This window comes from Physeter macrocephalus, chromosome 17 (genome assembly GCF_002837175.3).
Source record: "Physeter macrocephalus isolate SW-GA chromosome 17, ASM283717v5, whole genome shotgun sequence".
Lineage (NCBI taxonomy): Eukaryota > Metazoa > Chordata > Mammalia > Artiodactyla > Physeteridae > Physeter > Physeter macrocephalus.
Genome location: NC_041230.1, coordinates 10097547 through 10120041, shown reverse-complemented (window position 1 = coordinate 10120041; position 22495 = coordinate 10097547). Strand labels below are relative to the sequence as shown.

Below are 22495 nucleotides of genomic sequence, written 5' to 3'. Positions count from 1 at the left end.
GCTGGGCCCATGAGCCATGGCCGCTGAGCCTGCGCGTCCGGAGCCTGGGCTCCGCAACGGGAGAGGCCACAACAGTGAGAGGCCCGTGTACCCCGCCCCCCCAAAAAAACAAAAAACCTGATTGTTAAATATTTAGGAATTTTGCGAGCTGGTTGTTAAATAATTGGTAGCTTAAAATCAGACATGGTAGGAGTATTTACACCATAGAAATAGGCCGATGTTCCGAGGCAGGGTTTGTTGATGCTGTTTTTCTGAAAAGCTGGTCTTCTAGCACACCACTGTTCCATCTATTTCTGGCAAAGACACTTTGCTTTGCTGAGGAATATCCTAATTCTCTGATAGAGATTCAGTCTCTATCCCTCCCCCGACCTCACCATTCCTCAGCTCCCTCCTGGGTGGCGGGGAGATGGACATTCTAGGGCCTGTGTTGTGCTGGGAGGGGAGAGAACAGTAGAAGAAGAGAAAGCATGAGGGAAGTAAGTGAAAAAGAGAATAAAAAGGACAGCAGTATAGAAAGGAAAGAGAAAGAAAAGGGAAGTAGGAGGAGGGCAGAGGTTAGGATAGGGAGAGTGTAAAGGACCAGCCAAGACTCACCTCACAGTGTCTTCACAGGCACTTGGGCCATTTCCTCACTTGGAGCCAGAAGGTGGCCAAGTTGCTATGAGATGAGGAAACCGCCTTCACAAGCTGCCCTGAAACAGGATGTGGGTGGGGACCCACACAGCTGGGCTCTGGAGGAAAGAGGGCTGGGCATCTGGACCTGTGAGGTCTAGGAGCCAGGATGCCTCAATCTCTAACTGTGGAGGGGCTGGGGGCCCAGACTCCCCCTCGACCTCACTCACCAACCCTCCAGCCCCCACCCTTCCCCACCCCTGTTGCCTTTAAGGTGTTGAGACTCAGAGGGAGGCCCAGGCCCCGTTTAGCAAGTCCCTGCCCTCCCCACCCCTTTCCTGGACTGCCTTGAGTGAGGCGAGATATAAAAAGGAGGAAAGGGCAGGCGCGAGGGTCCCAGCTGCCCTGATCATGACCCCTGCCCTGCTGCTGGCCTTCCTGGGCGTCACCGTGCCCCGTGAGTGAGGACCCCAGACAGGAGGGGAGTCCCCTGGGGGATGAGCGAAGACTGATTGGCTCTTCCCATCTCAGGAGTGCAGGCCCTGACCTGCTACTCGGGGACACTGGCGACCGTGAGGAATACATCGGAACTGCCCCTCCAGTGGACGACTAGCCAGGAGGATTGTGAGGACGGCTGGAGCTGCCAGGAGGCTCTGATGCTGGTGGAGAACGGTAAGGAGGGCCCGTGGGCCCCCGCCTGACTCCCACCCTCCCCTGTGCAGAGACGCTCCTATCGCTCCCGGTCCTACCGGCATATTCTGTGTACAAACTCGAAAGCCTGCTCCCCCCAGCACCAGGAGGCTCCTCTGCAGCCTCTCACCCCAGGGCACGAGGCACATCCGCCCTCTAGTCATGACCTCACCCCGGCCCGTCTCTCTCTCTTGGTCCAGGACCCCAGGTGTACGTGGTGATCATCAAGGGCTGCACCCAGGCAGCCGATCACGAGGCCGTCATCACCCAGCATAGGGCAGGCCCCGGCCTGTCCATCGCCTCCTACACCCGGGTGTGCCGGGAGAACTTGTGCAACTATCTGTCCAACAGCCTCCCTCTCTGGGACCCGCCCCCGCCCCCAGGTGCCGGAGGGAGAGGAGGAGGGTGTCTGAGGGGCTGAGGGGCTGTGGTGAGCACGCAGGGGCTGCTCCTTTAGAATCCCTCCCTGCCCGCTCTCCCCGGCACAGCTTCTTCTAACAGTCCCGGAGCAGAAAACTGGACCGCTTTTCCCATGTTCACCCAGCCACCTCCGACTCTGGCTCCGGCCCTGACCTGGCGGCCCCCTCCTTCCTTCCATCCCGCTGGATTTGGTTCACGCATGTTCTAGTCGGCATTTCCTCCTCCTAAGTGAAACGGGCCTGGGACTTCCCACTGTCTTTTTCTTCTGTCTGAGACCGTAAATCGGGGTTGGGGCTGTGTTCTGCGTTTCTCTACTCTTTGGCATCTTTTGTGGACACGGGCATCTTGTCTTCTTGGACTGTTTAGTGGAACTTGTGGGTGAAGCCACTGGGTCCTCCCCGGGCACCCCTCCCCGACTCGTACCACCTCCTGTGCTCAGTCCCGGGCGCCCCTTCCCAGATCTCACGTTCCCCGCCCCCACCTTGCTGTCTCTCTAGCTCATGTTCCAAATGCCCTGCACCCCAGGCCTTCATGAGAAGAGCTCGAGGAGGGCACATGTTGGGGAGACGAGGGAATTGATTCTTGGGGACCAGCAAAATGGGGGAGGGGGTGGAGGGAAGGCACACGGTCTGAATTCAGAGCCCCCTCAGCCCTCCCTCCCTTTCTCTGTCACCTCCCCAGCCCCGGGGTCTGTGCGGTGTCCAGTCTGCTTGTCTGGCGGAAGCTGTGAGTCTGCCGCAGAGCTGACCTGCCCCGCCGAGAGCACACACTGCTACAGTGGGACCCTCCTGCTCAGTGTCGGTGAGCCGGACCAAGACCTGAGTCTCTGGGGAGGACAGGGAGCTGAGGTCTGGGACCCGGAGGAGGGTGGGCCTGGCTTCCCAGAGCTGCGCCTCCCCCATGAGGGTTGGATGGTCCCAGCGGCAGTGTCTCCCTCTCTCCCCTCCTCTCATGTTCCACAGGGCACGCCTCCGCCCAGCTGAGAGTCCAAGGGTGCACGTCCCAAGCAGGCTGCAACCTGCTTAATGGGACTCAGGAAATCGGGCCCATCAGTCTGTGGGAGACCTGTGATTCTGAAGGTGAGTGTCATACCCACAAGACCAAATGCCCTGGGCTTCCCTGGTGGCGCAGTGGTTGGGAGTCCGCCTGCCGATGCAGGGGACGCGGGTTCGTGCCCCGGTCCGGGAGGATCCCACGTGCCGCGGAGCGGCTGGGCCCGTGAGCCGTGGCCGCCGCGCCTGCGCGTCCGGAGCCCGTGCTCCGCAACGGGAGAGGCCACGGCAGTGAGAGGCCCGCGTACCGCAAAAAAAAAAAAAAAAAAAAAAAAAGACCAAATGCCCTGCGCCGCGGCCTTGGGGCACGATGACCCTGTGAAAGGCGGACATCCAAACACATCCCACCAAAGCCAGCATCACGTCATTCAGATATTTATTACTCACTCAGGCAGATGTGATGTAAGGGATTCTCCCCGTAGGCGCTTCAGGTGAGGGTGCCCGTAAGAGGTGTCCAGCTTAAGGGGAGACAGAGGGTGCGTGGTCCAGGGGACATATCTGTAGGACAGGAATCCACTGGTGGGTGTTTTAAATGATGCTGGGCCTGGCCAAGTTAGGGCAGCCTGGCCAGGTGGGAGAGGAGAAGGGAGGAAGGTCAGAGGGGCAGAGAGGGTGGGCTGCCTCCATTGGCTGCAGAAGTGAGTGCAGATGTGCCTGCTGGTTTCCTTACTGGGAGTGACTTGCTGCTTCCGATTTGACTTCTCCACACCCCTAACCTTGGGTAACCCTGGCTCTTCCACTCCCCCTTGACCACCCCCACCCTCCCCCACCCATGGTCCTGGGGCACCCCAGCAGCCATGATACAGAGAAAAAAGATCAGAGAGGATATCAAGGGTGCTTCAGGTGTGACAGGGAAAGTAAGAGCCAAACGGGGACACGGGGAGGGTCCCCACTTCCCCATGGAAACCCAGCTACACCGGAACACCGGTGGATGAGAGTGGCCTCGAGTGTCTTGATGTGAAGCACCTGCCGTGGCGAGGTGGGGAGAGGGGCGAAGAGGGGAGTGAGGTCTTAGGAAAGTGGGAGGAGGGTCTTCCCTGTCCGAGCTTCAGGGAGAGTTGAGTGAGTTCAGCAAACGTTCCTCTTGTTTGGATCTCTCTGGCTGGACTGGGAGCCTTGAGGACAGAGCCTGGATGTCACTGACACCAGGCTTCCGGCCTCGGGCAGCATAAGGGCTGGCTGAGGATGGGCACCCAGGATGCGTTTGCTGACGTTGAGTTTGTCCAGGATTCCAAGGGCTCCTGTGGAGACCCCAGAGGACTCAGACCCTGGCCCTGCCCTCAAGGGCTTCCAGGACCGAGAAGGGAGACATCGCAGATACAGATGGTCACAGGGCTGTCATGGAAGTGGGTCTGGGGGGGCCTCAGAGGAGGAAGATACTGATGTCCTGGGAGGGGCGAATCAGGGAGGGCTTCACAGAGGAAGTGACCTATGAGCCGTGTCTTAAAGATGAGCTACAGTTTGTTCCCAGAAGAGGAAAAGGACACGAACAGGCAGAGGAAACAGCATGGACAAAGGCTTGGAGGTGGGGGCAGCCCGTTGGTTTCAAGAGGGGTCCCTCGGCTCTGCCTGAGGAGGGGCTCCTCGAGAGGATGGGGTGCAGCTGGGGGTGGCGGGCGATCACAAGTGTTCCAGGTGGACAAGGTGAGTGTGGGCCGTGAAGGGAGAGCCGTTCCAAGCAGAAGGAACAGCGGGTGCCAGGCCAAGGAGGCAGGAAATGCCCTGCTGTGTCTTGGGAACGGATATTGCCCGGGGAGCCGAGAGGTAGGCGGGGGGGTCCTGGTGGTGGGTCAGGTGTCTGCCCAGCCGGACTGAGGGGCTGGCCTTTCTGCTGAGGGCCGTGGAGCTGTGGAAGGGTGTTGAGCAGAGAAGGACAGAGTCTGAATCTTTCCTTTTCATTAATGCTGGTTTACTTATCTGGCCTTCATCTCTGGGACTAGGTAACATTCATAATCCAGAAGGCGTTTCCCAAACAGATCAGGGGTACGCCACACACACCACACACCACAACGCATACAACACACGATACGCGCAGGAGACACAGACACACACGCTGTGCCGAGCACACACCACACGTCACATGCCGCACACGGGCCTCCTTAAACCTCACATCCCACACACACCACAGACTTCACACGCTACATACAGCACACGCCACACGCAGCACACAGACCACACATCACATGCCGCGGACAGCACACACAAACAAAACACAGGTACACAGGACACATACCACGCCGCACCCATGCAACAAACATATACCACACACCTCACCAACACACTGTATCGCTATACACACACACACCACACATCACATACCATACACACACCATACACATTTCACACGTTCCCATACTACCCCCCACCCCCCACATACCCACTGCACATCCACACACATCCCACATATGTACGCTCCCAAACCACACACGTCACATAAAACACAGCCATTAGGCCACAGGTGGATGTCCCTAATATATGTCCATATTCTGTTGGCTTTCCGCATCAGAGCCAGATCTTGGGACGGTGCATTTGCCTTCCCTGGTTAAGTTCAGTTCGGTAGTTCAGCAAATAGCTATCGAGCATTGGCAAGGCCAGGCATGAGAAGATGGGGTACAGCAAGATGTCAGGGAGTAAGTGGAAGACAGAAAGGCATCTCAGGCAGATAGAACAGCTCCTGGAAGGCATGGGGGCAGGAGATGACTGGGTGCAAAATGGACCACCGCAGGAGCCCATACTAAAGAAGAACCAAGGGGGGCTTCCCTGGTGGCGCAGTGGTAGCGCGTCCGCCTGCCGATGCAGGGGACGCGGGTTTGTGCCCCGGTCCGGGAAGATCCCACATGCCGTGGAGCGGCTGGGCCCGTGAGCCATGGCCGCTGAGCCTGCGCGTCCGGAGCCTGTGCTCCGCAACGGGAAAGGCCACAACGGTGAGAGGCCCGCGTACCACAAAAAATAAAAAAATAAAAAAATAAAAATAAAGAAGAACCGAGGGGCTAGGATTCTAACAGCCTTGACTCTCCCCCTAAGGAATAGGATGGCGGCCCCAGTGAGAGCAGTGGGTCGCACAGTCAGGGAGAGCACAGCCTTTAAGAGCTTGGCGTGTGAATCAGAAAGACGTGGGTTTCTGTCTGGGCTCTGCCGCTGAACCAGCTTTTGCGGATTACCACCTCTTTGAGCCTCTTTCACCAAGTTCAGGGAGGAGGAGATAACCGCAGACAGTCAGGGGTCGCAGAGTATACAAAGGCCCTGGGGTGGTGTGTGCCTGCCATGTGTTCAAGGAAGAATCCAGAGGCCAGTGTGGCTCCAGCAGAGTGATCAAGGGGGAGCAGAGCAGGATCCTTGGGTGGAGGGCGGCGGGGTCGATCACACAGAGCCAGATCACCTAGAGCCTTTGGGGCCATCTTAAGGATTTAGAGTTTTATTCTGAATGGGATTAGGGACTATTGGTGTCTTCTGGCTGCTGGGTGGAGACTGGAGTAAAGGGGAGGTGGGCAAGGGGGAGGGGACCCCCCAGGGAGACTCAGGAGGAAGCGGGTGAGGGCCAAGGGGTCTTGGACCCTGGTGGAAGCAGTGGAGGGGGTGAGGAGTGGTCAGGTTCTGGAGGTGTTTTGCAGCTTCGGCCGACAGGATTTCCTGGTGGGTGCCACACGGGGTGTAAGAGAAAGGGAGTTGTTGAGAATGACAGCAGTGTGTTCCATTTGAGCGACTGCAAGAAAGGAGGTGCCATTGACCAAGACAGGGGAGATGGGGGCGGCAGACTGGGGACCAGGCTGGGAGGAGGGCGCAGGAGCCACGAGTGTGTCATCTGTGAAGCGGGGAGACGAGCGGCCCTCCTTCGTGGGGTATGTTGTGAAGGGTACACGTCTGTGGGCCCTGCACGGTCAGCCCAGGGGTTTCTGCATCACAAGACACATCGCGGCCGACCGTGTGATGGCCTTAAGAGAAGGTCTCACGGTTTGCAGACTAGACTCCTGAGGGCTGCAGGGGCCGAGGTAGCTCAGGATGGTCATCAGCCCCTCCCTTCCCCCTCACTCCCCGCAGGGAGCCAGAATGCCTGAGTTCCCAGCCCAGCTCTGCCAAGCACGTGCAGTGGGACACTGGACAAGCTACTTAAAAACTCCTCTGTATCCCACCTTGGAAACGGGGATGGGGTGGGATAGGGAGGACGGGAGGGAGGCTCAAGAGGGAGGGGATAGGGGGACACGTGTATACTTAGAGCTGATTCACTTTGTTGTACAGCAGAAACTAACACAACATTGGAAAGCAATTATACTCCAATAAAGATATGTAAAAAAGGAAAAGAAAAGAAAACTGGGTTGATGAGGATACCACCACCTGCTTGGTGCGGGGCAGGGGCCAGGGGGCCAGGAGGAAATGAGGCAATCTAGGCGAGGCAAGCTCCTTGCGAGGCTTACACGGGTTAATCCCTGGAACGTAGTCACGGCAGCCGGGCACCTCAGTAAGTGTTCAGTGCGCACGAAGCGTTTGAGTATTTTTGTTTGGATCATAGGGTTTCTCAGCTAAAAGAGATACGCGGTGTCAGGCTACTCTCCTCATTTTCCAGATAAGGATTCTGAGGCCCAGAGAGGGAAGCAGAGATTGGCTCAGGCTAAGGAAGAGCCATCCATCTCTCTCACACCCAAAGGCAGGAGCAGCTGTCTCCAAGGGGGGCTGGGAAAAGTCCCTGCGATGTTCGAGCAAAAACGGGGTAAAAAATGGGGGTGGGGCTCGGACTTCCTGTGTCCCTTCTAATCTGAGGTTGAGGGACCCAGTGGCTAGATGGCCTGGAGGGTAAGTCAAGTCTTCCCAAGCGCCGGACCAGGCAGGTCCCTGGATCACACAGACCCTGGTAATTCTTTCTCGGCAGCTATTCTGACCTGTCATCGGGGGAGCATGATTCGGACTTCTCAAGACCTGACTCAGACACCTGTCACGTGGTCCACGGATACGGAGCAGCTGTGTAAACTTGGGGAGGTGTGTCAGGAGACACTTCTGCTCATAGATGTAGGTGTGTGGGCTGCGCAAGAGGGCAAGACCCCCGCACGGGGTCCTGCGTCTCCCTGCCCTGGAGTCTGTGCCCTGAATTTCCTGCCAGGTTCCCCTCATGCTTGCGGTTCTAAACCCAATTCTCCCTCTTTCTGCGCCTTGGTTTCCCCTTCTGAAACCTGGGGGCGAGGTGATGGCAATAATAGTACCTACCCTGCTGGGTGGTCGCTAGGCTGTATCCGGTAGTCCAGGCAAAGGGCTGAGAGAGCTGGCACAGAGTAACCTCAGTGACTTCTTTCAAGGTCTCATGAGCTGCCCGTTGTGTGCCAGGCACTATTTTAGGTGCTGTAGATCCCATCTCATCTGCCTTCTTGCAACTTTATGTGCCAGTGGGAAAGCAGAAAAAAAAAAAAAAAGAAAAAAAGAAAAGAGTGAGATATGCATATGAAGATAAGAGCTATGGAAAGAAATCCAGCAGGGAAAGGAGATCGGGAGAGTGATGTAAAGTTGTCATTTGCTCTCTGAGGGTGCTCTAGTGAGAAAGTGACATTTGAGCAAGAACTGAGAGGTGGCAGAGCTGGAGGAGGACCCAGGCTCTGGCCCCAGTCTTCCCCGTGCACTCACCAGGACCTGTGCTCCTGTCATCAGAGGACCCTCATCCCCCCCCCCTCTGCTGTGCATTGAGGAACCCCTGGCTCTGCCGCCCTCGGAGTCTCCCCTCCCCACACCTGGCTTTCACTCTGTCACCCCTCAGGACTCACATCACTCCTGGTGGGGAGCAAAGGCTGCAGCAAGGCCGGGACACGGGATTCCCAGGCTATCTCCATACACTCGGGGCCCCCCGGAGTGTTTGTCGCCTCCTTTGCCCGGTTCTGCTCCTCCAACAAGTGCAACTTGGCCGCCAGCAGCAGTGTCCTGTTGAACTCCCTCCCTCATCCAGGTGTGGGACCCCAGCGGGCTGGGTGGGACCAGAGGTGGGGAGAGATGGGGCCCCAGAGATACACTCTGGGGCTCGAGGAGGGTGGCTACCGCCAAGAGCAGAGCTGTGCGCCCCTAACTTTCTCTCTGCTCCCCAGCTGCCCCTGAGCCGGGAGACCTGCAATGTCCCACCTGTCTGTCCATCTTTGGATCCTGTACACAGAACTCTGACATGGTGAGGTGTCCTAATGGCACCAGTCATTGTTACAAGGGTCACGTTGCTGTCACGGGAGGTGAGTGCTGAAGGTCAGGTCCCAAGGATGAAGGGGCTGGGGGCCTGCATTTACGGGTCCTGAGCTGGGAGGGTGCTTGAGACCCTAGCTTATGCGTTTGAGGGTGGAGGGGGCTGGGGACCCAGACTTTCTAGGTCGGAGGGGAGGGTACTAAGAGCCTGGTCTCTGGGTCTGAGGATGGAGGGGAGGGTCCTGAGGAAATCTGAGCCCCTCTGACTCGATCTTCACTCTCCAGGTGGGCTGAGCTTCCCAGTGAATATCCAGGGCTGCATGGTCCAACCTTCCAGCTCCCTGTTGAACGGTACCCAGAATATTGGGGTCTTTTCCATGATTGAGGACCATGATCCTCCAGTGCTAGTTGGAGCTGCCCCTGCCCCCTACCCGGCTTGGGTGCGAGGGCTGGGACTAGCCCTAGCCCTTTGGTGTGGGGCGCCCTCCCTGCTGATCCCATTTCTCCATGATTCTTAGCCCTTGCTGACCCCCTAGCCCAAACCCTCCCTCTGACCTCATAACTAAACAGCCTTGGACACTGAATTATTTCCCAGTCCTCTACACGGGTTATCATCCACACCCACCCCACCTACCGTATGACCTGAGGAGGACAGGGCCTCGGAGCGGCTGAACTTGCCCTGCGGGAGGGTGGACATTCAAGCAGTGGCCCCGTGTGTGTGATAATAAAGACACTGTCCTTTCCCCCCAATGCTGGGGTTTCCCTACGTGAGGGGAGGGTAGGACTCCCAGAGATCTGGCATGAGGGAGGAGAGGAATCCGGTGGCAGATTCACCATCTCAGGCTGTCCTTTACTGATCTGGTCCACATCCCCGTTGGATCCCACTGGGTAGCAGCAGAGTCTTCAGGTTGCTGCAAGCAAAAGTATTTGGGCATATGCACGACTTGGGAGGTGAAGGTGCGTCGGGACCAGTGAGGGTTCTATCCCGGTGGCCAGGGCCTCAGCACCGACAGCGGGCTCACCCCACTTGAAACTTAAGGGTTTGTGTGAGACAGAGAAGCAAGAGGCTTTGTACAGTGTCCTGAGGCTGATATCATTGGGGCTGTTATCATCCTAGGCCTGAAACACTGAGAAGAAGTCATTACCATTACTAGAATCTGGAGGGGGTGGTGTTTAGACAACGCTGTCTGACAGGATCTCTGATCCCAGGCTGAAAACCCATCCAGCCCACAGCGACATTACAGGGAGGGAGCTGGGGAATTGATACCCCAACCTCACTCAATATCCTCCCTCTGGTCTCCTGTTGGGTCTCCCCATTGACTGAACCCAGCTGCAAGGCAGGAGATTCCATTGACAGTCCCACAGTGCAGGGCAGGGGGAAGTGAATGAGAGAGTGAATTTGAAGAAGGAAACAGAAAGCGTCCAGCAGTCACCCCTTTCCTTTGTCCCGATGAAAATCAGTCTTCAATACAGAAGACACAATTCCCATCCGTTACCATATTGTTCTAATGATAATGGGTCACACACCCACACCGTTAGACAACCAGTTCTTCATGTGCCACAGTGAGAGGAAGACGGGGGAAAACAGCATAAAACGAAGATGAAAAGGTCCTGACTGTGTAGCTGGTGGTGATCAGAGCTGCCCTCTCCTACCACCCATTCTATGTTCTCTTAGCACCTGCCACCACCTCCTCTGGACAACTGGTGTGACACAAATCTTCATTCTTACGGGAAGTAAGTGTTCAATGGTCTTGTCTTTATTGGCTCTTGGCCACTTTCGGCTGAACGGGGCCACCGGCCAAGGAGATATTACCCCCAACGCATCCCCTGGCTTCCAAACATGGTCTTCCTTGATCCAGCAACCCAGCCTTCCTCTGGGGGTCAGGTTCCCTCTGGCCGTCAGCAGAGTGGCCCTCGTCTCTGCCTGTTGTTTCAGCAGCGCAAGGAGCACAAAATGGCAAGGGGGCAGTCCTGGCTTCCAATTGATTAGAGCTCTGATGGGGTTCCTCACCCACACCAAGCCCAAGGTCACAGAGAGCCGGAGCAAAAAATTCTTTAAGCGGGTTGTTAGGTGTACTAGTGGGAGGGGACACTCCCTTATCCTCCCCTGATTCATGGACCCCTGCATTCTGGCTCTGGGAGAGGTGACACGATAGACTGGCCACTGGTTCAAGACATACAGCATCTCCTGTTGGGTGGCAGGGTACCTTCTCTCACCCGGTGCCCTCATCAACCATCACGGCCATTCCACCCTTCCGATAAGTCACCTGTCTCTGTGGAGTGGGGCACCTGGAAGATCAGTGAGCTCCACGGATGGGAGTTAATTGTCTCACTTCCTTTGCCTTAAATTATGTCCTCTAGCTGGAAGCAATACTTCATGGGATACTGTAGCAATAGAACAGACACCTTCTAAGTTCCCAAATGGCAGGGTTGACAGAAGCATTGAGTACGAGGAAGGCAAATCAGAACCCACAGTGTGTATTTATCCCTGTGGGGAGAAAGCTCAGTCCCCTCGAGGGTGGGGTATGTCCTGGGTAGTCCTGCTGTGGAAGGACGCCATACAGGCTTAGAGTTGGCCTCTGCCTCTGTTGGTTTGGGCACTGAGTACAGTCAACTGCCAGGTCACCCTGGGGAGAGTTAGCCCATTTGTTGTTACCATATGGAGCCTCCACCGCCCACGTGGCCACTTTGCACGTGGGCCCAGCGTGCAAGCACCGATGGGAGGGAAGCCGCCTGACGCTGTCCACAGGATACCAAGGGTTCCCATGCTCAGGGCATGGGTTCTGGTGGGCATTCGTGTGGGACGTGAACATCTTCGGACTCTGTGCCCATCCCCAGAGGACCTTACACATATCCCCCCGTCTTCATTTGATACCTTTCTTCTTACCAAGTCCTTGACCAAATGGCCCACCAGGGGTCCATGCCGAAGTGGACCTGAGGACCCTCTCTCCCTCCCACAAAGTGGATCCCTGAAGTTTTGCCGCCTGAAGGATTTCCCTACATCACTCTTTCAGGACCACACGGGCGAGTGCTAACACAGCAGCTACCCACTCCTGCCTGGTGCCAGCCCACGCTCCAGATCTGTCCATACACCTAGTCTGTGCCTTCAGTCCCCCTGTAAACAGATCCCAGGGAATCCCCATGAGCTCATAGGTGTGGGTGGGGGAAGAGGCAGGAGGTGCGGGTGCCATGGGTGCCTGAGCCACCTGCTGGGGCGTCCACCTGTGCCCTGATCTCATACACACCTTCTCCGTGGATGGCAGATGCTGCTGTGCGCGCCCAGCGTCACGGTTTGGTAACTTGACTGCACCCAGTATGTGATGTGCCGTTCAGGTCACAATGCTCTTGGTGTCCCATGGTCAGGTATTCAGACTTCACCGGGTCCCAGTAATAAGTCAGGAGCTGTTTCCCAGATGGAGGATAGTTATTTGCAGAAGAAGACATAGCTTTGCGCCAAAACCCTAAGGTTCTGCACTATGATTAGCCTATTATCTCTTTATGCCACAGAAACTTTCAGGGACGTTGGGTCTCTTGGGTCAGATGACCCGAGGTTCAGAGCAGCTAGGTGTCCAGTCTGAACCTGCATCAGAGCCCCTTCCTGCTCTAGGATCCACTCAAAACTGGCAATCTTATGGGTTCCCTCACAAATGAGTAGGAGTAGTATGTCAAAATGTGCTACATCCCCCCAGCCAACTCCTAAAGGACTGATCTTTTTTGTAAAGGGAGCCACACAAGGTGTAGCAAATTGTCTCTCAGTTTAGAAGAAATATTGAGACATGCCCCAGACCTATAGTCCCCTAGGACTTACACCAGGGTGAAGGGGTGGGGAGGAGACGACGCCCAGTTTATCCTCCACCCTGTGGCACACGTGTGTTATCATCGAGGGTGCCTGCTACTTCTTGTTCACTGTGTCTGATTAAATAACAGAAATCCATCAATGGGGTGCACCAGTGTGATGTTCTGTAGAAAATCAGATGACCAAGGTCCTTCTGGGACAAGAGGGCAGGAGAGTTGACCAAGACATGAGGCCAGAAAGTGAAGGTGTACTCTTGTCCCTGAAATATAAGTGCTTCTGATGATCTCTGCCAACGAATACAGAACACTGAATTGTTAGATCTGTAAGAAACCACATCCAGAACCGTAGCTGCAATTATCATTGCCACTTACTTTTGCCGGAAACTGTTGTCATTCTCTAGACCGAGATGCGATAGCCACCTAGGTCCCTGTGTCTCTCATGCTGTGGTGCTGGCGTTAATCTCAGAAATTCCCCCAGGGGTGCATTATAGCTTCTGATTTACCATCTTGGTGGGCGTGGTAATAGCTTCAGAAGCACCATTCGGTCTTTCTTACCGTAACAGCCCTCACTCCATGGGTCAGGGAACCTACGTGAGGGCTTTTCCAGTTACCTATTCCTATTATACATTCTAGGAGGACATAAATAACAGGATGAGTCTGTGGTCCTCTGAAGCCCACTGGGAAAGGGACTTGAGCCAAAAGTCTGTCTACACACTCACCTGGCTCACGGTGGCGATAAGCATCCATCCAGAGCTATCATCCAAGGAATCCTCACAAGGTCTGAGCATTTGTTTCCCTTTGACCAGTGCCCAAGTCCTCCAGATAAATGCACGCCGCCCCCCCACCCGCCCCCGCCAACCAGTCTTTCTGGTGTAGGGGGAAGATTCACTGCCTACACCCACGGTTGCACTGCAGGGTCCTTCTCAAACGGGCCCGGCCTCCTTGCTCATTCCCGGGGTTCCAGGTCTATGAACTGGCTTAGTCTGGGAATTGGATAAGAAGTCATAAGTCCCTGTCATGGTGACCTAAGATCTCTTCCCGTCAGAGCTAGAAAATTCCCTGTACCTTTAGGGACCCCCGGTCATCTAGCTTTGCCATGGATTCCCACCTGTCAAAACGCTCTGATGACATTTTTGCTCCGTGGCTTGTTCCAGTGATTGGGGCCACATTGTCCTGCATACCCAGTGTCACCACTTGGCCGCTCCCAAATCCTCCTTTTCCAGCATTCCCATAAGCATCTTCTGCCACCACAGCGCTCTCGATGTCCCCTCCTGTGACGCCTTCCCACGGGATAGGATAAGGAGGTGACTGAGGAGGCTGCACAAGATGGACTGTTTCCAGCTTCCCCTGGTCCCCAAACTTGGGACTCTTATTTCTCTCCAATACGCTGGAGAAGTTCTAGCATTGAGTCCAGATAGTAACTCACTAACCTAGCAGGCTCATAATGATATTCCCAGATGCTTGAACCCACACCTGCAATCCTGTATCCCATGTGAAAGAATTTGGCCCCACGAAGCCTTTCTCTGGGTCCTATTTGGTCTCACACCCTTAGAATCTCTTATCAGCCAGGGTCCAGGCAGGCCTCAGGAATCACACACCAATTTTAAAGGGGAAAGTATTTTGGTTTTGGTTTTTGGGTGTTTTGTTTTGGCCACGTGGCATGGCCACAAACCCTGGCATCGAACCCAGTGAATATAAAGAATCACTAATGAATTCCCTGGCGGCCCAGTGGTCAGGAGGTCAGGACTCCGTGCTTCCACTGCAGGGGGCACTGGGTTCAGTCCCCAGTCGGGGAACTAAGATCCCTCGGCGTGACCAAAAAAAAAAAAAAAAAGAAAGAAAATCATTAACTAGTAACAGGGGATGAGGATTAAGAGGGGGTGGGTTACTAAGGGGTAAAGAAGGGTAAAGAGAACTTTAAAAGATACGAGAATAGCAAGCAGATCTAGGGAGCAACCTCTATACCTGGGGCTGGAAGACGAGCTCTTCCTCCTGCAGTGTCCGTTTAGCACCCTCTACTGGCAAAGCCTAACATTGTGCCAGGGAGACGATGAAAAATGCCTGCAAGATCCAGCAGGGCAATGAAGAGTGGATCTGGTGCTGAGAGGCAGTAAATGGATAACTGGCACAGAGTCTGTTCAGACACATGCTCCAGGACTCCTGCCAGTACAGACTGGTGAGGTCCTGTAACGCTCCCAGTGTGTGGCCTGCCCATGCTGGACTAAGCCCCGTGCTTTTTCGGACTACGTTGGAAATTCACTCTTGTGGGTCTGGAGGAGAAGCAGTCCCCTATAAGGGGACTCTGTCCCATGTATGAGGGTCACACTCTCTTCTCCCCCAGCGCCTTTTCCTTAGCACAAAGTGGCAGGGTTGAACACTTACCTGGCAGTGCAACACTTTCTCTCAGACTTTGGGCTTCGTCCTCGGCCATATGTGCCCTGTGACTACAGGAAGCAAGGGACGCTCCGCTAAGGGAGCTTTCTGATTGTCCATCACATTTCCATCTGGACAGTCTCATCTTTCAGTTGCTCCTTTTCCCCACGGTTGCTCTCTAGGGTCATCCGTAGAAACCAGCTGACTCCACAATCAACCTAGGCACCACTGCTGCCATAGTAACAAAGTGCCACACCCACATCGACTCCCAATACCTTGCTTTCCACCTGCACTTCTTTCACTGTTACCACCAGTGATAATCTTGTAACAGGGAAGAGCCAATTCTGACTCCAAGTTAGATCTGTTTCTTTGACTTTAGCCTTTGCTTTTCCTTGCTTTTGTTATTATAATCATACATAATGGCCTGCCTCAGGGAACCCTACCCACCTATAATGGCTGCAAGAAAGAAGAAATTAACACATCCCCTCCCCAAGGATGGCCATTCCAGGAGATGTTTTGCAAGACTGATGGCCCTTTTTACTTTACTTCCTCCCCGCCTCTCCCTCTATTCTGCCTTTTTACTTTACTTCCCTCTCTGATTCTATAAAAGAAACTGGCATCCATGATCTCGGAGAGACAGCAGTGAGTGGTGGTGTGAAGCGAGATCTTAATTCCCTGCGCAGGAATTGAACCTGGGTTGCCTGGATGAAACCAGGAACCCTCGCCACCACACCCCCTGGCTCTTGCCCCCAGTGAAAAATGCATATCTCACGGAGGCAAAAACTGTAAAAACCGGTACAAAGTTTATTATTAGAGACACAGCACAACAACAGGTGGGAGAGCACACAGAGAAACAGTTTGTTTAGTTAAGACAGAAGCAAGGCAGAGATGCACACCCGGAGAGAAAGGGTGTGGGCGTCCCCCCAGTGAGGAGGAGAGCAGTAAAGACGTGGTTAAGTCACTTACGTAGGGCAGTTCTTCCGGGTCTCTGTTTACCTCTGGCCAATTATCTGGTTTCTTTTTCCACACCCGACCTGCCCTAGGACCCTCCCCAACACGCGTGCACAACTTTTTTCCCAGATGGATTACAGCCCAGAGGCCGGTGGACGGCCTTAGCATCACATATTATGGGGTGGTGCCCCCTCTTTTTTGACCCCCAAGGAGCCTTTCTGCGCATGTGCAATGTTTCCCTTGCCCCAAGGATGGGAAAGGTATGACCTCTTGATCTTTTAACAGGGTTTAGTCCCACTCTGTCCCTGCCATAAAAATGTCCAATGTCTAGTTATTTACCCTATTTCTGTTGCTGGTTTTTATTTTTATTTATATATTTTATTTATTATTGTTTTTTGCGGTATACGGGCCTCTCACTGTTGTGGCCTCTCCCGCTGTGGAGCGCAGGCTCCGGACGCGCAGGCTCAGCGGCCATGGCTCACGGGCCCAGCCGCTCCGCGCGGCATGTGGGATCCTCCCGGGCCGGGGCACGAACCCGTGTCCCCTGCATCGGCAGGCGGACTCGCAACCACTGCGCCACCAGGGAAGCCCTGCTGGTTTTTATATTGAGGTGAAGATCTCGGAATATAGACAGGAGTCCGGTCATAAATATGTAGTCCTGGAGCCCGTTTGTCTCTTGCTTCAGGACATGTAAACAGGGGGCTGGGAATGAATGTCCGGCCTGGAGCCCATCTTCTTCTCACCCCAGGAAGTGTGAACAAGAGGCCAGTTGTAAATGTCTATCCTGGAGCCCATCTATCTCCTGCTTCATCCAGACCCTGATAAGATGGTTTTTGGGGGGACCCTAGTCCACCATCTTCTCAGGCTCCTGGCTTTCCAAATAAAGTTGCATTCCTTGCCTCAATACCTCGTCTCTGATTTATTGGCCTGTTGTGCGGCAAGCGGAGCGAGCTTGGACTCGGTAACAATTTGAGCAACTGGGAAATTATCCTAGGCCTTGTCTCACCTGTGCTGCATCAAGGTGGTTATCTCTGTGTGGGTTTCCATGTGGTGGAAACCTAATCCCAGAATGCAATTTTGCTGGTCTCTTTCTGGGTGACACTGCTCATTCTAATTATTGAATCGGTCAGGGTCCCAGCAGGAAATGAATGGTATACCCAAGCTGGGTAACTTGAGTAGAATTTATTAAAGGGAGTGCTGCTTACAACTGTTAAGGTTGGATCCAGGGAAACCACAAAGGATTGTGCAGGAGTCGGGAGTAATCATGTATCTCATTTTATTTTTTTTAACCTTTTTTTGGTGGGGGCTGCACTGCATGGCTTGCAGGATCTCAGTTCCCTGACCAGATATTGAATCTGGGCCCAGCAGTGAAAGCCCAGAATCCTAACCACTAGGCCACCAGGGAACTCCCTCATGTACTTTAAACATATCACTGTGACAACATATAACAAAGAGTCAGGACCACCGTGACCATTGCACGGGTCATGTTGTGCATTGCACAAATGCTCTACATCTAGGGGGTGCCATGCACTTCATAGATGTATAACTGGTATGAAAAGGCTCAATACTGAAACAGGGGGAGAGAGCTCCCTTCTACATAAATCTACACTTGGGACACAAGGCGATGCACACTCGTGGTGTGCTGGTAAATGTTGAACAACTGCTTCCCTGAAGGGAGAAATAAAAGCTCTGATCTGGGGGCTTCCCTGGTGGCGCAGCGGTTGGGAGTCCGCCTGCCGATGCGGGGGACGCGGGTTCGTGCCCCGGTCCGGGAGGATCCCGCATGCCGCGGAGCGGCTGGGCCCGTGAGCCACGGCCGCTGAGCCTGCGCGTCTGGAGCCTGTGCTCCACAGCGGGAGAGGCCACAGCAGTGAGAGGTCTTCGTATGGCAAAAAAAAAAACCAAAAAAAACAAAAAAGCTCTGATCTGTAGCATTTGCCAATGCCCATAGGATAAATACTCCCACCGTGGCTGATTTCAAGCTACCACGATGTCCCTGCCCCATGGAGCTGGGAAGAAATGCCCATGAACAACCATTATTTCTACTATACAAATACAATATCTACAAATAGCCTCAAGAACATAGGTAATAGTGAAATGTAGAAAGATAATTTAGGAAGTGATGATTTTTGAGTATTTGTTACCTTTGTTTTAATATAATTTAGTTGTAAGTTGACGTAATTTAATTTTTAATAGTGGCTGTGTTTAGCAGCTGACTTGCAAAATTCCTGAAAATGTCAACATTGGCTCTCGTGAACCGGGTGGAGTTAGTCCCAGCACAGCACTGCGCACACCCCAGAGAGAGCCGGGGAGTATGCACACGTGGGCTTGGCCATACCCTGCCCCGAGAGCCCTCAAGGATCCCCTGAGCTCTCGATTCTTAAAGAATAGATTCTTATCCTCCCTTCCAGCTCTGAACCTGTCAGGGTGCCCTCACCTCTGGGTGTGTGAGCAGGGGACCAAGTTTGGTCACTGCCAAAAGCCTGTGCACCTCAGTGTCCAAGGTGTGTGGTGTGTGAGCATTGACGCCATCAGCACTGTGGGTCTCCCTGTTATGGCTTGAGAAGTCACCCAAGATGACCAACACTTACAATTCCCAAGATGCAAGAAGGCTGGATTCTCCTGGTGGAAGAACAGTGGTAAAAGAAAAAGCAATGGGTGCAGGCCACTGAAAGCTAGTACAAAATAAGAAACTGGAGCCAGGTATACAGAAGACAAAATTTTCCTATGATGTGCACCAGCCAGTGACCAATCAGATGAGACAACTGTAAAACTCCGGTGACCAGAGGCATATATTTGGTCTGATTTTTTTTTTTTTTGGCCAAACGGGCGAGGCTTGCAGGATCTTAGTTCCCCCTCCAGGGATCAAACCCAGGTCCTCAGCAGTGAAAGCACCTAGTCCTAACCATTGGACCACCAGGGAATCCCCTGTACCTCTTAAAAACTTTCCAATGAGAAAGATTAATTAGGAAACTCAAATTTACGTTAGGACCCCAGCCAAGAACCAATTGCTAATTTTTAATGCCAAATTTAGGCTTAAATTGAATAGAAGCTCCTATTTGTACTTCCTTTTAAACCATTCTATTTGACTTCTACCCAACCTGTCCAACAGCTCGGCCTCGCTAGCAAGAATAACATTCAGTGGTCACATCTCACGCCTGAGATTTTTCTTTAACACTACTTTCCGCAGGCCTAGCCACAAATGGATACTTGGTTTTGCGACAACATATTATGTTAGTTATCTACTGATGCCTTCCAAACCATCACAAATGGCCACTTAAAACAACAGCCATTTGATCTGTTCACAATTCTATGGGTCGTCAACTAGAACTGGGCTCAGCTTGTGTTTCTTCTGCTGGTCTCACTTGGAGATGCTCACGTGTCTGCATTTGCCTGACAATTTGATTGAGGGTGGTGGGTCCAAGGTGGCATCACTCGCACGTCTGACGGTGCTGGTTGTGAGCTGGGCCTCTCTATGTGGTTTCTCATGCTCAGTGTTAATCCAGGTTTCTTTAAGTGATGGTCTCCAGGCAGCAAAATAGGGGAAACCCCAATGTGCAAGTGCTTCGTGTTTGCTAATGTCCCATTGGCCAAAACAAGTCACATGGCCACACCTAGCTTTAAGGGATGGAGAAACAAGACTCTGCCTTTGGATGGGAAGAGCAGCAAAGACACATTACAAAGGGATGGGAGGAATATGTAGCCATTAAACAACCTACCCCATACACTTAACTATGACAGATTTTCAGATGAAGAGGTGGTTCTGTTTTCTGTAGCTGTCTCTTGACACAGAGGCCTGGCATTTTGTAGAATTCTCTTCGGCTCCCTGAGTTTCAGGGACCTGAGAACACTTCATTCAGTCGAACCTCTGACCACTTTGGGATCTTAATTACTTGAGGGCAAAGGTGAATGAATTCATTGACTCCCCTTTCACCTCTTTGTCATTGTCACTATTAAGAATCTTTACTGAGTTACTGATGGCTTTAAAAACTGAACCCAAAGAAAGATTTACTTTATTTACATCAATAATTAACATTTTAAACCCACACTAACGCTCGTTAAAATGCCCGCTTAGGGTTACTTTATTTAGAGGTGGGTTAGGGCCATCTGCACAATGCCAAAAATTAATTTAAGACACACAAATAAAATTGCCATGTCTCCCTGACCAAGGCTAAGCGAGCAGATACGGGCAGTTTAGAATAGAGAAAAAAAGCCCTTTATTTAAGCTTGTGAGTTTGCGTGCAAACAAACTTAAAATAACCTTCCAGGGGGCTATATATGGAACAATGTCCAAAGCTCACACGGAAAGAGAAAACATTCCAATTTCAAGAAGCCAGGTAGAGAGACCTTGTTGAATACATAGGACATTCGGTGGAGACCCCAGAAAAGTTATAATTTATGAGTAGAGCTAAACCAGCCCTAGAGTAAAGTCTATTCTATACCCATGTTAACAAAGCTTAACTATTCTATATTATTCTCTAGTCTATACTCGTAAATATTCCTATATATTAGCAATGAACGTGAAGTATTTAAAAATACCACTTGCAAAGGCATCTACACACATCAAATATCAAATAATAAATTTAACAAAATATGTGGAAGACTTGTGCGCTAAAATCTAGTGAGTATAGCTAACAGAAGTGAAAAAGGTCTTAGATAAGTGGAGAGAGATATAATGTTCATGGAATGGAGGACTCAATATTGTGAAGATATCAATTCTGCCACATTGACGTACATATTCAATGCAATTCAAATCAATTAAAATAAAATTCCAATTCCAATCAAAAGTTTAGCAAGCCTTGGGCTTCCCTGGTGGCGCAGCGGTTGCGCGTCCGCCTGCCGATTTAGGGGAACCGGGTTCGCGCCCCGGTCTGGGAGGATCCCACGTGCCGCGGAGCGGCTGGGCCCGTGAGCCATGGCCGCTGAGCCTGCGCGTCCGGAGCCTGTCCTCCGCAACGGGAGAGGCCACAGCAGAGGGAGGCCCGCATACCACACACAAAAAAAAGTTTAGCAAGCCTTTTGTAGTGGCTGACAAGCTGATTCTAAAATTTATAATGAAGTGGAAAGGCCCTATAATAGCTAAGACAGTTTTACAAAAGTAGAAGTTGGAGGATTTACACTATCTGATTTTAAGGCTACTACAAAAATACAGTGATCTGGGACTTCCCTGGTGGCACAGTGGTTAAGCATCCGCCTGCCAGTGCAGGGGACACGGGTTCGAGCCCTGGTCCGGGAAGATCCCACATACTGCGGAGCAGCTAAGCCCGTGCGCCACAACTACTGAGCTCACGTGCCACAACGACTGAAGCCCGTGCACCTAGAGCCCACGCTCCACAACAAGAGAAGCCACCACGGTGAGAAGCATGCGCACTGCAACAAAGTGTAGCCCCCGCTCACTGCAACTAGAGAAAGCCAGGGCACAGCAACGAAGACCGAACACAGCCAAAAATAAATAAATAAATAAATAAATAAATAAATTTAAAAAAATACAGTGATCAACAGAGTGTGGTATTATCTAGATGTATATGTTAAATAGAACAGAGTAGAGTCCAGAAATGTATATGCATATGATCAACTGATTTTCAACTAAGGGTATGAAAGTAATTTAATGAGAAAGGACAATCTTTTCTACAAAGGATTCTAGAACTGGTGGATTTAGGGAGAAAATGGACCTCAATCCTTACCTCACACCATTCACAAAAATGAAATCAAAATGGATCATAAACCTAAATGCAAAGGCAAAATGATAAATCTTCTAGAAAAAAACATAGCAAAAAAATTTTTGTGACCTTACGGTAAATGAAATTTTTATATTGAACACCAAAAAACATGAATCATGAAAAAAACTGACAAATTGGGCTTTCTCAAAATGAAAAACTTCTTCTCTTCAAAAGATACCATTTTCTTAACAGTAAAAAGACAAGTCCCAGACTGAAAGAAAATACTTGCAACACATATATTGAAAACATGAAGCACTCTTATAATGCAATAATAAGATGGCAAATAACCCAGTGTTTTTTTTTAACACCTTTACTGGAGTATAATTGCTTTACAATGTTGTGTTAGTTTCTGCTGTAAACAAAATGAATCAGCTATATGTATACATATAACTCCCTATCCCCTCCCTCTTGCGTCTCCCTCCCACCCTCCCTATCCCACCCCTCTAGGTGGTCACAAAGCACCAAGCTCATCTCCCTGTGAGATGCAGTTGCTTCCCACTAGCTGTCTATTTTACATTTGGTAGTGTATAGATGTCAATGCTACTCTCTCACTTCGTCCCAGCTTACCCTCCCTTGCCCCTCCCCATGTCCTCAAGTCCATTCTTTACGTCTGTACCTTTATTCCTGTCCTGCCCCTAGGTTCATCAGAACCTTTTTTTTTCTTAGATTCCATATATGTGTTAGCATACGGTATTTGTTTTTCTCTTTCTGACTTACTTCACTCTGTATGACAGATTC

The 22495-nt window shown here is 52.2% G+C and overlaps 1 protein-coding gene across 1 annotated transcript; it reads left to right on the top strand.

The window, feature by feature from the left end:
- The first annotated feature begins 1023 nt into the window (after positions 1-1023).
- CD177 (CD177 molecule) lies at positions 1024-9654 on the top strand. Its single transcript, XM_024132822.2, has 9 exons — positions 1024-1069; positions 1144-1284; positions 1503-1685; positions 2404-2523; positions 2685-2801; positions 7639-7779; positions 8512-8697; positions 8834-8968; positions 9204-9654. Exons 1-9 carry the CDS (start codon positions 1024-1026, stop codon positions 9434-9436), a joined length of 1302 nt encoding a protein of 433 aa, XP_023988590.1. The 3' UTR covers positions 9437-9654.
- Positions 9655-22495: the final 12841 nt, after the last annotated feature.